The following is an 18,304-nucleotide window of genomic DNA, read 5'->3' as shown; positions in this document are numbered from 1 at the left end:
CTTACGAAAAGGAAATCCAAAAAGAGGAGATATATACACATATGTATAGCTGATTCAATTTGCTGTACAGTAGAAACTAACACTGGAGAAGGAAATGGCAACCCACTCCAGTGTTCTTGCCTGGAGAATCCCAGGGACAGGGAGCCTGGTGGGCTTCCGTCTATGGGGTCGCACAGAGTCGGACACTACTGAAGCAACTTAGCAGCAGCAGCAGCAGCAGAAACTAACACAACACTGTAAAGCAACTATAGTCAAAATAAAAATTTTAAAAATATATATATTTACATCTTTCTTCAAACTTCTTCTATTCTGACCTTCTTATTTTGAATAGATGACCTGCTTTTACTTGAGAGAGAAGAGTGTATTAGTGAAGAATTATTCACTTTCCTTCCTGGAAACCTAGCTCATAACATCATCCACACTTACATTTACTACTTCCCTCTCCTCTCTTTAGTACTCCTCAACATATCCAAAGTAACCTCAAGTGGTCATATCCCACCTTCTCATCACAGCCTGGACTTTTTTAAATCCTTACCCCTATTTTACAAATTTTCCTTCTTTTTTTCTTCACTTTGCCTTTCATATAAACATCTTTGGATTTTTACTGTAAGTTCCTTTACTACTTCTTCTCATCTTCTATCCTCTTTATAACCAAGCTCTTTTAAGAAGCTTATACCTCATTTTCTTATTTCCCACTTACTCTCAAAAAACCACAAATTGCCTGGCACATCTAGCATTCCACTGAAAGTGCATTTCAACAGTCATCGGTACCTGCTGACTGCCAGATCCAACACCACTTTCCAATCCCACACCCTCGGCCTCCCTAGTGTTCTATACTGTGGATTAGGACCCCTTCCTCACCGCCCAGCCCCCGTCCTCCCAAGCTACCACTGCTTCTCAATGTCCCTCCCACCCCTCACCTGCGAGATTCCCCCGAAGCTGACCCCTGTCCTTGCCTTTTCTCTTTTTACATGCTTTCTTTAGGCAATCTCACCCATACTCTTTACTTTTGCCTAGACTCTGATGACGCCAAAGTCCTCATCTCTTGCCTTAATTATTGCAATAACAAGCTTCCATGCTCTCTGCTTTCACTCAAGTCCATTTTCTACACCACAGGACATAATCTCTTAAAGTAAAATCACATCATGACACTTCTCTACCTAAACTTCTTCACTGGTTCCTCTTCTGAGATATAACATTCCAGATACTTACGTAACCCACCTGACTCTTCATCCTTCAACCCTACCCGCCTCTGTACTCAGCCTTATCTACTGACACTTGCTACACCCAGCCTACACTGCTGCCAAAATACCCCACCCGCCCATGTTCTCCTACACTCTTTGCTGCTCTCTCACACTTGATTCCATTTCTTCCCCCAAGTTAAGTCCTTCAAAACTTTCAACTTTTACATTAAACTTCATTCATTCAGATTTAACAAGCATTTATTGAAAGCCTTATGTTTCAGGGACTGTTTGGAATGCTGAAGTACTAGCTGAGACAAAATCCCTGTTCTCATACAGATTTCACTTAGGAGTTGGAGGCAGGGGCAGGATATACAGAAAATAAACCAGGGCAAAGCGGACAGAGGGTCTGTGTGATGGTTCACTGCTGTTTTATAATACGACAGTTGGGGAAGGCCTGGCCTCTTCTATGAGTCAGTTTCTGACTGAGTTAAGTACTTTCCATTTATTTCTGTTCTGTTTACAGTGAACTGATTGTGCTTTACTTGCCGGGCTCCTTTGCTAGTCTGACTCTCTTACTGCAGACTGCTCATCTATGCATTCCCATTGTTTAACACCTTATCATTCTAAGGAAATGTGCTGTGCTGGGCACTGTTCGGGGTGGAGAGATAAAGTCATATAATAAGTGCTCAAAAAGCTTTTTGAAATAGATTAATACATATTTGGAATTGTAAGTTAATAAAAAATCTCCAATATAAAAATTTTGTTTTACACTTAATATTTTAATAATGTATCAGAAACTAAAAGAGAGACCAAGAGTCCGAGTATCATTATTACATATTTCCAAAATGAAGAATGGCAACTAAGTACTGGCAGACCTCTGAGGTACTGCAGGTTTGGTTCCAGACCACTGCAATAAAGCAAATATCACAATAAAGGATCACATAACTTTTGCTTTCCCAGTGCAATTAAAACTTATATTTATACATATATTGTAATATGTCTTTAAACATGCAATAGCATTATGTCTAAAAAAACCAAAGCACATACCTTACTTTGTTGCTAAAATATGCTATCATTTGAGCCTTCAGTGAGCTGAAATCTTTTTGCAATAGCAACATCAAAGATCACCACAACAAATATAATAGTATTAGTAAAGTTTGAATTATTTTGAGAATTATCAAAATGTGACACAGAGCCACAAACTGAGCAGTGCTGGTGGGAAAGTGGCGCCAGGAGACTTGCTCACCCCTTCACGGGCCACCGTTTTGTCAAGGCATGAGGGTTTGCATAACTCAACGAAGCTATGAGCTATGCCATGCAGGGACACGCAAGACACACGGGATAGTGCACTGTTCAGACAAAAGATGGTCCACTGGAGGAGGGAATGGCAAACCACTCCAGGTATTAGCCATGAGAACCCCATGAACTGTATAAAAAGGCAAAAGATGTGACACTGGAAGATGAGCCCCCAAGTCAGAAGGTGTCCAATGTGCTACTGGGGAAGAGTGGAGGACAACTACTAACAGCTTCAAAAAGAACGAAGCGGCCAGGCCAAAGCAGAAACGACGCTCAGTTATGGATGTGTCTGCTGATGAAAGTAAAATCTGATGCTGTAAAGAACAGTATTGCATACAAACCTGAAATATTAGGTCCATGAATCAAGATAAATCAGATGTGGTCAAGCAGGAGACAGCAAGGGTGAACATCTGAGGAATCAATGAATGGACTGGAATGGGTGAATTTAACTCAGATGACCATTATATCTACCACTGTGGGTAAGAATCCCTTAGAAGAAATGGAGTAGCCATCATAGTCAACAAGAGTCTGAAATGCAGTACTTGGTGCAATCTTCAAAATGACAGAATGATTTTGGTTCATTTCCAAGGCAAACCATTCAACGTCACAGTAATTCAAGTTTATGCCCCAGCCACTGATGCCGAAGAAGCTGAAGCTGATCAGTCCTATGAACACCTGTAAGACCTTCTAGAGCTAATACCAAAAAAAAAGATGTCCTTTTCATCACAGGGGACTGGAATGCAAAAGTTGGAAGTCAAGAGATATCTGGAGTAACAGGCAAGTTTGACCTTGGAGTACAAAATGAAGCAGGGCAAAGGCTAACAGAATTCTGCCAAGAGACTGCACTGGTCATAGCAAACACCTTCTTCAACAACTCAAGAGACAACTTTACAGATGAACATCACCAAATGGTCAAAGTGAAATCAGACTGATTACATTCTTTATAGCTGAAGATGGAGAAGCTGTGTACAGTCAGCAAAAACAAGATTTGGAGCTGACTGTGGCTCAGATCATCAGCTCCTCACAGCTGAATTCAGGGTTAGAACAAAGAAAGCGGCAAAAACCACTAGGCCAGTCAGGTTTGACTTAAATCAAATCTACTATGAATATACAGTGGAGGTGATGAATATATCCAAGGGATTAGATGTAGTAAACAAGAGTGCCTGAAGAACTATGGACAGAGGTCCATAATATTACACAGGGAATAGAATAAAATCATCCCAAAGAAAAATAAATGTAAGAAGGGAAAGTGGTTGTCTGAGGAGGCTTTACAAATAGCAGAGGAAAGAAGAAGTGAAAAGCAAGGGAGAAAAGGAAAGGTACACCCAACTAAATGAAGAGTTCCAGAGAACAGCAAGGAGAGACAAGAAGGCCTTCTTCAATGAACGACAAAAAGAAATAGAGGGGGGAAAATGAGAAAGGGTAAGACTAGAGATCTCATCAAGAAAATTAGAATTATCAAAGGAACAGTTCATCCAAAGATGGGCAATACAAAGGACAGAAACCATAAAGACCTAATAGAAGCAAAAGAGATCAAGAAGAGATAGAAAGAATACATAGAAGAATTGTACAAGAAAGATTTTAATGACCTGGATAACCACAATGGTGTGATCACTCACTTAAAGCCAGACATTCTGGAGTGTGAAGTCAAGTGGGCCTTAGAGGGCTCTGCTGCCTATGAAGCTAGTGGAGGTAATGGAATTCCAGCAGTCATTTAAGATCCTAAAGATGATTCTATTAAAGTGTTGCACTCAGTATGTCAGCAAATTGGAAAAGTCAGCAATAGCCTCAGGACTGGAAAAGGTCAATCTTCATCCCAATTCCCAAGAAGGGCAGTACTAAAGAATGTTCAAACCACCACACAATTGCACTCATCTCCCATACCAGTAAGGTTATGCTCAAAATCCTTCAAGCTAGGCTTTAGCATTACGTTGAGGAAAGGCAGAGGAATCAGAGACCAAATTGCCAACATTTGCTGGATCATAGAGAAAGCAAGGGAATCAAAGAAAAACATCTACCTCTGTTTCATTGACTACGCTAAAGCCTTTGACTGTGTGGATTATAGCAAACTGTGGAAAACTCTTGGATAGATGGGAATACCAGACCATCTTACCTGTCTCCTGAGAAACCTGTATGCAGATCAAGAAGCAAGAGATAGAACCCTGTATGGAACGACAGGTTCAGGATTGAGAAAGGAGTACAACAAGGCTATTTATTGTCACCCTGTTTATTTAACTTATATGCCAAGCACATCATGGGAAATGCTGGGCTGGATAAGTTACAACTTGGAACCAAGATTACTGGGAGAAATATTGCATCATCCGCATATCTGAGGTTGCAGATGATACCACTCTAGTGGCAGAAAGTGAAGAGGAACTAAAGAATCTCTTGATGATGGTGAAGGAGGAGAGTGAAAAAGCTGGCTTAAAACTTCAGTATTAAAAAAAACTAAGATCACGGCATCTGGTCCCGTCACTTCCTGGCAAACAGAAGGGGAAAAGGTAGAAGTAGTGACAGATTTCCTCTTCCAAGGTTCTAAAATCACTGTGGATGGTGCCTGCAGCCATGAAATTAGAAGACGACTGCTTCTTGGCAAGAAAGCTATGACAAACCTAGACAATGTTAAAAAGCAAGACATCACTTTGCCAACAAAGGTCCATATAGTCAAGGCTATGGCCTTTCCAGTAGCCATGTATGGATGTGAGAGCTGGATAATAGAGAAGGCAGAGTGCCGAAGAATTGACACTTTCTAACTGTGGTGTTGGAGAATACTCTTCAGAGTCCTGAGGAAAAGGTGATCAAACCAGTCAATCTTAAAAGGAAATCAACCCTGAATCCTCTTTGGAAGGACTGATGCTGAAGCTGAAGCTCCAATACTTCAGCCACCTGATAGGAACAGCTGACTCACTGGAAAAGACCCTGATGCGATGCTGGGAAAGAATGAAGGCAGAAGGAGAAGTGGGAGACAGAGGATAAGATGGTTGGATGGCATCACTGATTTATTGGACATGAACTTGGACAAACTCCAGGAGATAGTGAGGGACAGGAAAGCCTGGCATGCTGAAGTCTCTGGGGTTACAAAGAGTCAGACACAACTTGCCAATAGAACAACAACAGACTTGCTTGAACAGGGTTGTCACAAACCTTCAATTTGTGGGGGAAAAAAAATGTAGTATCTGCAAAGCATAATAAAGTGAAGTACAATAAAAGGTATGCCAGTATTGATTAAATAAACATTTCATAGAAGAAATGTATTTTTCTAAGCATTTGAAAGCACGTGGGAGAGACAGAATTCTGAAGGTGTTTAAGTGTTCTGGGAATAGTGTTATTATCAAGAGAGAATTTTGAAATGAATTGGGACGTAGGCTTAAGGACAAACTGAATGAAGGTGGTAATTTGCATTAGTTTAGTTGTAGGAGTATTTCATGTATTAATTATAGACAGAAACAAGCTCAAAGATCATGGTAATTTATCATGGAAAACCATAATCATGTTGCTGTTTAACCTCAATGAAGGCAAAATTAGAAAGAATTTATGTTTTTATTTATCCTACTCTTTTAAACTCCCACTATTTTCAGATCCTTTTTGCAAATTTTAACGATTTTAGACTAAAATTCCCTACTCATGATCAACTTTCTTTATTTTATTTTGCTTGCTGTTACTTTTTCAAATAAAAAAAAATGTACTACAAAATTATGGAAAGGTTATAAAACTGAAAAATAAGTATATACACATATCCAGAGTCTGTACATAATTCTACTACATACACTATCACTACTTTGAGTGTATTTTCCAGTCCTTTAGGAAGATTCTAGTTTCTCCTATTATCATATTGCTGCAATGATCATCTCTCAGAAATGCACTTATTCCTTTTCTCTTTTCCTAGCAGAGATTAACAACTGTGAGACTATTAAAGAGCATAAACACTTTTAAGACTGGAAAAAATTAGAAAGATTACATCAATTTACACTGCCATCAGCAATGTGTAAGAGTACTCACGTCACTTCATCTTTGCCAGCATGAACACTATCATTTAAATTTTTCCCCATTAATTCACACATTTAACACTGTACTTAACTGTTTCAATTTGAATTTGAATTCATACCAGAATTCAATATTTTTAATTTTTAGTTATGAAAGATGACACTGCTACTTCAGCAAGAAACCATGTTAAGCATAAGTCAATGGTTCAAGGCTATAAAAATAAAATAAATACAATTTTTAAGACACTTTATCTAATCACAGTAGGAGTAATGGTTATTGTGCTCCATGGTAATTCGGTATTAACGGCAAGCAGTTCACATAAGGGGCTATTATTACTATTATTGACACATAGCCAAATCAAGCATTATTAGATTATGGGGCAGGTTGGATCAGATTAGAAGCTCTCATGCCTTCTTAAAGATCTCTTGATCTGAAATCAGATGTCACACAAAAGGCAAATTCTCCTTCCTCTTAGCTCCATGCAGCCTCTATCAACTGAGCACCCAGTAAAGATAACAGGTGTTATAAATTTAGTTTGGCTGAGGGAGGCTAGAGTTTACTGAAAATCAAAGTCGATGTGAACTCAAAGAGCTGACCAAAGAAATGGCCACTAAATTCCTTGTATTTTCCCTATGATTACTCTTCAAGTTAGGATCTAGGCATTCAGTGACGTTTCTGAAGATCTTTGAACTATTTCCATCTCCTTTCCCATAGAGAAAAAGAGGACAAGAGGCACAATCATACTCTCATGTACTCAGTCAACCTTACTAACAGAGAAATGATCCGGGTAATATAATTTAAGGGACTTCCTTCTGCCAACACTGTCTCCAAACTGCCACACAATGGAGATTCTTTGACATTTCTTTCTTTTTTTTTTTTTTTTTCTTTGACATTTCTAAGCACATAATTCTGAGATTAAAGAAGAAAGGTGAGAGTGGGAAGGGTGAAAAGGGGTAACATAACCCACACTCTACAGTGAAAATTAATTTAACCAGTCTGGTTTTATAGTCTTCGAATACTTTGAAGAATGCAGAGGATAGGAATGAGAGTTCCAATATGGAGAGGACAAAGGGAAAAGCAAAAGGAGCTGTCATTTTTGGCTGCTTTAAAAATGCAGAGGCAAGGATACTAGACTACAGAAGAACTGGGAAGAAGGAGGCCAGGTTATGATAATAAAATTTTCAGTTTCTATAGACCTATGGAGTTTACAAAGCACACATTCAGTGATCATATTACCTAATCCTCACTATAACTGCACTAAAACTGAGACCCAGAGACAGGAAACAACTTACCCAAAGTCAGTCACAGGAAGTAAGAGGCAGAGCCGGGGCGTGACCCAGGTCTTCTGACTTCTGTGCATCTCCAGCTCCCCTGGAGCTGGAGCAGGGCAAAAAGGGAAGTGGGAGTGATCTGCCCGAGACCAGCCCTGCCCTCTCCCCTTCTTTCAAAGGCCATGCTGAGCCGACATATGACTCTCTCAGGGACCCCTTCGCATCAAATTCTTTCAGGATAAACCACACAGAATCTGAAAATGTTTCTCAACCTTGGGTCCAAGAATGGCAATCGGCAGTAAACAATGTCAGAAGTATTTTTGGGTGAAGTTTGCCATTTATGTGAAATTTATTAGAACTTCAAAGCATAGCAATTCTCATTTCAGAAAGCAAAACTTATTTTTATAATTGAGGTTATTTAAAGTTGTCTTGTTCAAAATTTTTTTGTTTAGCAGTTTCAGTCAAACCTTTGAAACTATTATGAAAACTATTTTGAAAAATGTTTGAGAACCAAGATATCAAATCTACATTTTACCTTCTCTGTGGTCACTTTTTTTCCTACCTTCAATATCTTCCCTCAGTCATTACTTTCATTAAATCAATTCTACTCATTAGAATTAATACAATATTCAGCCTTTTCATAGCCAATTTTATGTGTTTTCAATGAATCAATGGGAAAATGTGCATATCTTCTTGAAATATAAATCTTACATTCATTTCTAAATTATATCTAAAATGATTTTATTGTAGCCTTTTATAAGAAATCTTCAATAACAACATTTAGAGTTCTCAGCCTCAAGTTTCTTATATTTCTCTTTAATTTTTCTTAGGGAATTATATATTTTAACTTCTCATCTGGACTGTTTACATTTAAGCTTAAAACACAGTCAGTGAAATTTTTTTCTTTATTTCAATTATTTCCTAAGAATACAAGCATATGATTTAAATGGACTGGGTATGTGACCAATGTTTTATCATTTCTACCATTTTGTAATTAGCTCCACGACATCTCAGTCTCTAATAGGTTTTCTGTTTATGAGAACACCTATCAGTAAGGCCAAGTTCTTAGTAAGCATTAATACTAATAAGGGCATATAGAAAGATCAGGGATATCTTTATTTGTGGCCAAAGCTTTTAGAGACTTTCTGAACTAATACTCACAAGTTCTTGATCTGTAATTCATTTGAGTACTGATGATCAAATTCAGGAATTTTTTAATAAGATTTATATTACCTGATCACTTTATAAGAAAAAAATACATGAGAATACCCTTCTCCAAGTTGTTTTAAGCCTATTAGTAAAGGAGCAATACAAATGTTGAAAAAAAACAGAATTTTTCATCTTTTAGGAGTCTTCTTTGCCACTTAATGTCTACATGCTCAGTGGAATTAACTCGCTTTGATACTTTCTTTTGATTCAGTAGCCAATTGTCAGCTTAACAAAAACAGGTATTTCAGATTTTGCTTTAGCTTATTGGAGAATAACAAACAAACAAATGATGAAAATGCCTTACCGCTGGGACATACAAATATCATGCGGGTTATTAGGCAAAAATTATAGAAAAAGAAAACCCAGCAATATTATAAAAGCTACAATGTGAGTCTTCATAAATGATAACTTTAGAAAGTCTTTAACTTAGCACATGAAAGTTTCTAGAATTAGAATTAAGCTAAAATAAAATTAAAAGACCAGTGACTTGTGTATAATGACATGTAAAAAAAAAAAGGATCTCAGTTTTATCATTATGTAATAAAACACTACTACTAAAAGCATATGTGCTTAGAAGGGACATAAAATTTCAGAGATATATTTTGTTCTCTATTCATAGTAAGGTTAAAGAGAAATTGCCTTTTATTCTATCTGTAATATAAACATATACTATTATGTTATTAAGAAGTCTGGAAAATCCAAAACAATGTTTCTTAAGATAAGTCTTCAATCTATTTTATATGGAAAATCTGAAAACTAGAAAGAAGAGCTAGGATGTTTTTCAAAGTACGTCTTGTAGACTTTATATAACAGATTTTATATAGGAAAAAAAGAGGAAGGCTCCATGACCAAATAAGTTTGTAAATCAACAGACCCTACATATGTCTCTCTCTTGGAAATTTAAAATACATATTAACCTGCTACTGGCTCAAAGACATTCTATAATTTAAAATGTACTTAATTTTTTGACCAAGCATTTTCCAAATTTATTTAACTAGGAAGCAGAACTAACCCTGAGCTAGATGGACTAGGCATGAAGATGTATGTACAAAAATACAATAACTTTTTAATCCTTATGATTATCTGAGCTGCTCAACTAGAACATTATCATTATGTTTAGTCCTAACAAACTACATTTTTTTTAAGGCAAATTCTCACTATTGCAGTACTTCCTGTCCCTTCTGAATGGAGCTCTTAGCCAATGATAGGCCACTACTAAGGGAGTTATTTCAAGCCAACATATAAAACTCTTGCCAGTAGTTTCCAAATTTAACGGAACTGGAAGCTATAACAGAGAGCTTCTCACATGGCAGATCAACTCCACTCCTTTCCTAGAAGTGAGATAGTGAAGCCTACTGCACATGATTCTAGAATAAATATTATAGGTCCAGTAAAGTTCAGGAAATTAGGATCAGTAGGAAGGGTGACCAACTACATCAAGAGATACCACCCACTAAAGGTAAAAAGAAAATAAAGTTTAAAAAACAAAGTAAAAAATACAATGATGTTTTAAGAAATAGAATGAAAACACATAGAGATAACTAATAAATGAAGTGAAAAAAAGCAAGAGTATAAGAGAACACAAACAACTATGTAAGGTTAAAAAAAGAAAATGGACAACTGACGACTCATTATGGTGTGCAATCAAACATGTATCCTAAGCCCCCTTTTAGCCCATCACCAATCAAGGATCATTGATTTTAGAACTGAAAAGATACACTGCAGGAGCTCCATTTGAAAGGGAATAAATTCTGTATTTCAATGAGCAACATATTTTTGTGCCTTTTAGGTACAGATGGAAGAATCAAAAACAGAACTGTGTGCAGTTTTTTTTTTTTTTTAATTCAATAACAATGCCTCTTCAGAATTATAAAAATCTTTAAAATATACTGACATTAGTGCCAAGTCAAGGCACATACCCAGCATAAAAATAACATGTTTGGGAATAAGAAATAAAACAAAACAAAAATATTCCTCAAATTCATTTATTTTACTATTTTATTATCAGTGTATTAGTAAATCTTCATATATACGTTAAGGAATGGTAAAATTGAGTGTAGTTTGAAATTACAGTTTAAAAGTCCTGATAAATAAAGTAAATGAAACAATTAACATTTACGCTTGAAAGAGAACAAATCTTGGGCCAACCGAATCAAAAATGTCAAAGGAAAAGATAAGTCATCTGACAATCCTAGCCCCCTTAGGCTGTAGATCACTTCCATGATGCCTCCTTAAGATTACTTTGAAGAAAAATCAAAATTACAATTCAGCATAAATCTAAAGCATCTTAAATTTACTTCTCCATTGACCAGTGCCATACTTCCATACTTTAAGTTGCTATTAATAAAGGGGAGACTTAGAAGATAAAAGATCAACGTATCGTCTGGTACTATTCATGTATACAAAAAATTGCTGTAGATTTTTCAATTATGCTAACTTGATTCTTAATATTTAAATAATATAAGGTTTAAAGTGTTTTATGGATTATAATTAAGGTTAGAAACAAAAAAGCACATCTTAGACAACCCCCTACCATGTTATTTTACTTTGTTATTTTTACCTTCAGTAAAAAGGAACATGAAATAATTCCATGATGTACTTTCATTGCTTAATAAAGGAAAACTCAGATTACCCAGAAACTTTTTAAAGATGCTTTTATATAGCATCTTTAATCTTTTGAATAGATTATATTAAATTAAATTATCAGATAGCAAAATTCCAGTGGTACTTTAGTACTTGTTCTTCAAATAGCATACTATTTTCTGAGCAGTAATTAAAGTGGTGAAATAAAGTATCTCTTCAATAATGTAGCCCAGTCAAAACTAGATTCTGAAGATATTCATAATAATCTCTTACGTTTCATAATAATCTTAAATTCACAAACTGAATTTGGGATTCAGGACATAGACATCAATCTGTATCTAAGTTGATATATCATGTATATGATAATATCAATGTATATATTGACATATCAATGTATATGGCATGCATTTATGAATGAATCATCTCTCCCTCTATGCAGAAGCTTTTAAGTCCTTTTGTATGATCCACAATCTCCTGTGGGAACTGTGAAAAGCTGAATGTCAGATTAAGAAATAAATAAAGCATATCTAATACAACCAAATTTTATTAAAAGTGAGCTAAAAGACATTGCATGGAAACGCCCAAGTTCTATCACCTATAATTTGAAAATTATAGGTGATAATGTTCTTAAAAGCAGCTAAGACAGCTAAACTTTTTTTTTTTTAAATATACTCTCTGTTTATATTGCAAAGGAGAAAGAGCATTGCTTACATGGAAATTTTTGAAAGGGAAGTATCCCAAAAATATGTATAGTGAAGAGAATGTATTACAGTATTTCACTGACTTTACTCAAATTATGCAGAAATTTAAGTATGGTAAATTATACCCATTAATTTATTTAAGAATTTATTAGCAGAAATGAAAAACCTTCTGGACTATGATGAAATATCTGCCTGTACTTTTTACTGGATACTAACTGGCAGAATCTCACTGTTACATAATTCTAATTTCTCTTTGAAGTTAATGGTTTCTATAACAATTATCCCCTTTTTAATATTTATTATGATCTTTTGATATCAAATACACATGAGATATAGCCTAACTTTATCCCTGTATCTTTAAAATTTCTAACATGACCTTGTTATAATACATTTAAGATTCATTTTTAATTCATTAATTTGCATATCACAATTCTCTATCTCCTTCCTCATTAAATAGGTTAGGGATGGGGGGGTTATATGTTTCTCTTTAATATTTCTATTAGTGGTAGAATACTTGATGGCTTTTTATGAACATTATTTGAATTTGGAAAGGTAATATTCAAATTTGCTTCCCAGGGTGACATTATAATATAAACTTTGCACAAAGTTACTTCAAAAGTAAAAGTTGATGTTTTTCTTTCTGGCTTACTTCACTCTGTATAATAGGCTCCAGTTTCATCCACCTCATTAGAACTGATTCAAATGTATTCTTTTTAATGGCTGAATAATACTCCATTGTGTATATGTACCACAGCTTTCTTATCCATTCATCTGCTGATGGACATCTAGGTTGCTTCCATGTCCTGGCTATTATAAACAGTGCTGCGATGAACATTGGGGTACTCGTGTCTCTTTCCCTTCTGGTTTCCTCAGTGTGTATGCCCAGCAGTGGGATTGCTGGATCATAAGGCAGGTCTATTTCCAGTTTTTTAAGGAATCTCCACACTGTTCTCCATAGTGTACGAGACAGCAAAAGAGACAGTGATGTATAGAACAGTCTTATGGGCTCTGTGAGAGAGGGAGAGGGTGGGAAGATTTGGGAGAATGGCATTGAAACATGTAAAATATCATGTATGAAACGAGTGCCAGTCCAGGTTCGATGCATGATACTGAATGCTTGGGGCTGGTGCACTGGGACGACCCAGAGGGATGGAATGGGGAGGGAGGAGGGAGGAGGGTTCAGGATGGGGAACACATGTATACCTGTGGCGGATTCATTTTGATATTTGGCAAAACTAATACAGTTATGTAAAGTCTAAAAATAAAATAAAATAAAAAAAAATGTTAAAAAAAAAAAAAAAGCAAATGCTAGAACTAAAACCTTGTGACAATAACATGCTAAGTAATTGCTAGCCATAGAATTTATATGTATATCTTTTAAATTTGTCACCAAGTAAAATATTAAAGTAAAAAAAAAAAAAAAGTAAAAGTTGAGATTAATAGTTCTTTTTGTAAAGTATGCTAAAATTTAAAAAAATATATAATTATTTTAAAAAGAAATCCAAACCTACCTAAAAGGAAATTTACTTTTTAAATGGATAAAATCAATAAGAAATTTTAAACACATAAAATTCATTAAATCACACTTTCTAATTCCATAATTTATCTTCAAATAAGGAGAAATAAAATATAGACCTTACACATTATTAAAATTAAAACATCAATAAACAAGATTTTTCCCACTTACATCTTCTTTTAAAGCTTCAAGAAGTAAATGAAGACTCCCACAAGATATTTAAGTTTGTTTCACACAATTGGAAATATAACTTTCACTAAATTTGTGTAGTACACCGGACTTCTGTGTGTTCTGAGTACTAACATATACCCCTCACCCAGAACAATACCTAGCACCTAAACAGATATGCAGTAAGTATTTATTGAATAAAACTAATCTATACAATAAATTTTCTAGTTGGAAGAACAGCTGAACAAAGATCATTTCCTCATAGTAAAACACTATGAAACTTCAAAAAGTTTAGAAATCAGCATGTTCTAAAATATTTCTTAGGATATAAAAGTCTCAGTGGCATACAAGTCATAAATATTCTGGGAAAATCAGGACTTGACACTACTATCTTTCCATATTTAGATAAGTAACTCAGAACAACACTCCAAAAACACAAAAGATTTGTCTGAGCAGCAGCACCAGGGTATTTTAAAGAGTAATTCCAAGTTGCCTAAGGCATCTTTTTACTGTTTTCCTGATATTAGTTTTAGAGTTAAAAGGAGTAAATTTGGAAATGGCTGCATGAAACATAAATAAGTTTCCTTTGCCCCTAATGTTTCGCATACAGTGATCAAGAAAATAAAACAGCATTATGGTTTTCTCCCTATACAGTTTTACAAATAATATGAGATTGCATAATGATTCATTTACTTTGGTAAAATAAGGAAAATCCTGCAACATACAAAGAACATTAAATTAAAAATTATAGGATTTATCCAGTTAAGAATGAGCTGTGAATCTCACATTATGTTGATAGTTTAATTGAGCTAGAAGAAAAAAATCAAGGATGTCAGAACAAAAAGTTCAGTAGATCAGTTTGGAGGAAATAAAGTATTTAATCATAATCAGAATGTATACTTTCATCACCTAATACATCATCACTGTGTATGCTCTGAAAATATACAAATAGACGGGGAAAATAGAAATTTGTCTACAGACAGATTTAAGGCAAATAGCTCTTAAACTTCATGAAGAAAAAAATTAACACTTAAACTATTAATTTGATTTTTGTCTTAATTTTCCACATAAGAGACTATTAACTTAGTCACTGAGTCTCTTAATATTTCATGTTTTTATTTAATAATTCATCCTTATACCTTTAAGACAATACAGACAACTGATTTCTATAAAGATTTTTGGTGTATATGCAGGCTTCTTGGTTGTATTATTTTTCCTGCAAACTATTAAAAAAATCTCAATGAATGCTCATTGCTATATTTAGGAACACAAGAGATTTTCCAAAATCTTACGGCAATAACAAACATAAACATTAAAACATAAGAAATCACTTCACAATTAAAAACAGTAATGTACATATGTAGCGCAAGAGTTAAAAAAATTAAAAACTACACAATCCACAGCGTGAGTAAATAACTCTGCTAAGGCTTCTATCAGCCTCACTTTACCTTTGTAGCCACTTAAGGTTTCTAGAATGACATCAATTAGTTACCTTCTTATTGGTATAGTGAACGTTTTACTTTGATTAACTTAGAACTTGTTATAATTCCAAAGTTACAAAAAGAAAAGTGCTCACAGACCCCAATATTAGTCCTCTCAGAGGATAACACATCGATACACTAACTCTGTGTTAAATGTACTGACAGTCACACTGACTGTTTTTCTTCAGAGGCTTTTTATGTATATGGACACATACTTTTTTTTTTTTTTAATGGAGATGACTGAAAATATGTTAAGGTGTGGTTTCTATTCACAAAGGAGCTGCATCTACAACTAAGTCAATTATTCACATAGAAGAGGAAGAAAGGATGATCTTATTCTCAATAATACTGTTCATGATCCAAAAATATTTGTTATATTAATTTATGCAAAAGCATAAAACATCAACAAATCACTTGATTATTTGTAATTAGGAAAAAAGAAATACCAGAATTGCCAAAATATTTTAATAATACTATCCTGCCTCTTCCTGCAAAATATTTAATGGATCTTATTGGGAAGAACCCCTGGAGGAGGGCATGCCAACTCACTCCAGTATTCTTGCCTGGAGAATTCCATGGACAGAGGAGCCTGGCGGGCTATTAGTCCATGGGGTTGCAAAGACTTCGACACGACTGAAGTGACTTAGCACAGCATGAAAGATTAAGTTAACTGCAGAAAAAGTAAATAGGTTAAAAAAAAATAGGACAGTAAAGCCTAGATGAGGTATGGAGAACATGAAATACTGCTGTGATTCAGAATCACTACATGGGCTATCACATGTGATACATTTATTGCTCAGCCAAGTTTACAATGGCCTAAAATCAATAAAGCAATGAGGACTATTAAAGGGGAAAAAGGAAATGTCACTGACTTAGAAAGAAAAAGATCACTTGGCACCAAACACCTCTGAGTAGAAGAGCTACAATGAGGAATAAGAAAGGTGCTCAACAGCTATGTCTACTCCGGAACAGAAAAAGGAAGTAGAGAGGAAACAAAGTAAGGAAACTTAAAATTTTTTTAGGGAGAAAAGAATAAAATTAATCTCTTATTAAATCTCCTAAAAAAAACTAAATATAAAACTTTTGACTCTGTAGTGGCTAACATGGGACTAACATGATGAATAACAAAGCTGGGCAAACCTTCTAGAAATACAGACTCAATAAATACTTTTACCATTAGAATTGCATTAAGATGTGAGCATTGACTTTAAAAAAAGAGAATAAAAATAGCCATAATGTGGGAATCAAAAGGGCAAAAGATATAGTTATAACAAGTTTCTCCAAGAAAAGATATAAATTAGACATTAATGGTATTTCAGTCTTTTAGGGAAAAAGCAACTAAACTTTAGAGAATGAGAGTGAGAGAAAGGATCTCTTACTTAATTATACAGTATAAGATATGAATGTTATATTGTAAAATATGAAACAATAAGCTACCTGGAAAATGATCAATTTTTTAGAATAAAAAGGTCAAGAAAAAATATCCATGGGCCCAATATGATTACTGCTACTAGATTTTTGTTGTAGCTTTATTTATCTTCTTTTTTAGGGGGGTGAAGTGGGCAATGACCCTGAGGTCATGACAGGAAAATCTAGAAGGATCAAAACTAAATCAAAAGAAGTTCATAAGAAAACAAATATGCTTCAATGATGAAGGCTACAGTCTAAATGATACAATTTTCTAGTATATCTTTATATTATAGGGAAACAGCAACAAATCAGGTTTCTAGTAATAAGTAGAAATATCAATAACCTCAGATATGCAGATGACACCACCCTTATGGCAGAAAGTGATGAGGAACTAAAAAGCCTCTTGATGAAAGTGAAAGAGGAGAGTGAAAAAGTTGGCTTAAAGCTCAACATTCAGAAAACTAAGATCATGGCATCTGGTCCCATCACTTCATGGGAAATAGATGGGGAAATAGATGGGGAAACAGTGGAAACAGTGTCAGACTTTATTTTTTGGGGCTCCAAAATCACTGCAGATGGTGACTGCGGCCATGAAATTAAAAGACGCTTACTCCTTGGAAGGAAAGTTATGACCAACCTAGATAGCATATTCAAAAGCAGAGACATTACTTTGCCAACAAAGTTCCATCTAGTCAAGGCTATGGTTTTTCCAGTGATCGTGTATGGATGTGAGAATTGGACTGTGAAGAAAGCTGAGCACCAAAGAATTGATGCTTTTGAACTGTGGTGTTGGAGAAGACTCTTGAGAATCCCTTGGACTGCAAGGAGATCCAACCAGTCCATTCTAAAGGAGATCAGCCCTGGGAGTTCTTTGGAAGGACTAATGCTGAAGCTGAAACTCCAATATTTTGGCCACCTCATGCGAAGAGTTGACTCAGTGGAAAAGACTCTCATGCTGGGAGGGATTGGGGGCAGGAGAAGGGGACGACAGAGGATGAGATGGCTGGATGGCATCACCAACTCAATGTATATGAGTTTGAGTGAACTCTGGGAGTTGGTGACGGACAGGGAGGCCTAGTGTGCTGCGATTCATGGGGTCTCAAAGAGTTGGACATGACTGAGTGACTGAACTGAACTGAACCCACAAATTAGAGAAAGAAATTTGTAAAAAAAAAACTCTATAAAACAAATTCTAATATGCTTTGTCCTCTTGTTTTTGCCTAAATGTAGTTGAGACTCTATATAATAAAGTTACATAAATCTTGTATACAATGGACTCCAGGAGGTCAATATTGTCTAAATTATATCAACAAAACTGTCAGTTTTGACATAACATTTGGCAACAAAATTAAATATTATTCAACAAAGATATTTAAATTTAATCTGCACATGTACATATATATGTGTAGTAAATGCAGATGAATTCATATATAATTTAAAGTGTTTTTCTTAATTTTACATTTAACTAAAATAATAAAGATTATACATGTATCCAAAAGAG

General features: G+C 35.1%; 1 protein-coding gene across 6 annotated transcripts in view; it reads right to left on the bottom strand.

Annotated features, from left to right (window-relative positions):
• The window catches only part of TDRD3 (tudor domain containing 3), a 216,896-nt gene that overhangs the window by 28,469 nt on the left and 170,123 nt on the right, over positions 1 to 18,304 (bottom strand). The window contains exon 13 of one of the 6 annotated variants that reach the window (XM_044926878.2): positions 923 to 1,234. The exons of the other annotated variants lie outside the window; for them this stretch is intronic. Coding sequence (XP_044782813.1) covers positions 1,157 to 1,234 — 78 coding nt within the window. The 3' untranslated portion in view covers positions 923 to 1,156. Of the gene's footprint in view, positions 1 to 922; positions 1,235 to 18,304 lie in introns of those variants that run through there. 6 annotated transcript variants of the gene reach the window in all.

Source organism: Bubalus bubalis, chromosome 13, assembly GCF_019923935.1.
Source record: "Bubalus bubalis isolate 160015118507 breed Murrah chromosome 13, NDDB_SH_1, whole genome shotgun sequence".
In the NCBI taxonomy this organism is placed as follows: Eukaryota; Metazoa; Chordata; class Mammalia; order Artiodactyla; family Bovidae; genus Bubalus; species Bubalus bubalis.
The sequence above is the reverse complement of the archived record's forward strand: the minus strand, read 5'-3'. Positions and strand labels throughout refer to the sequence as shown.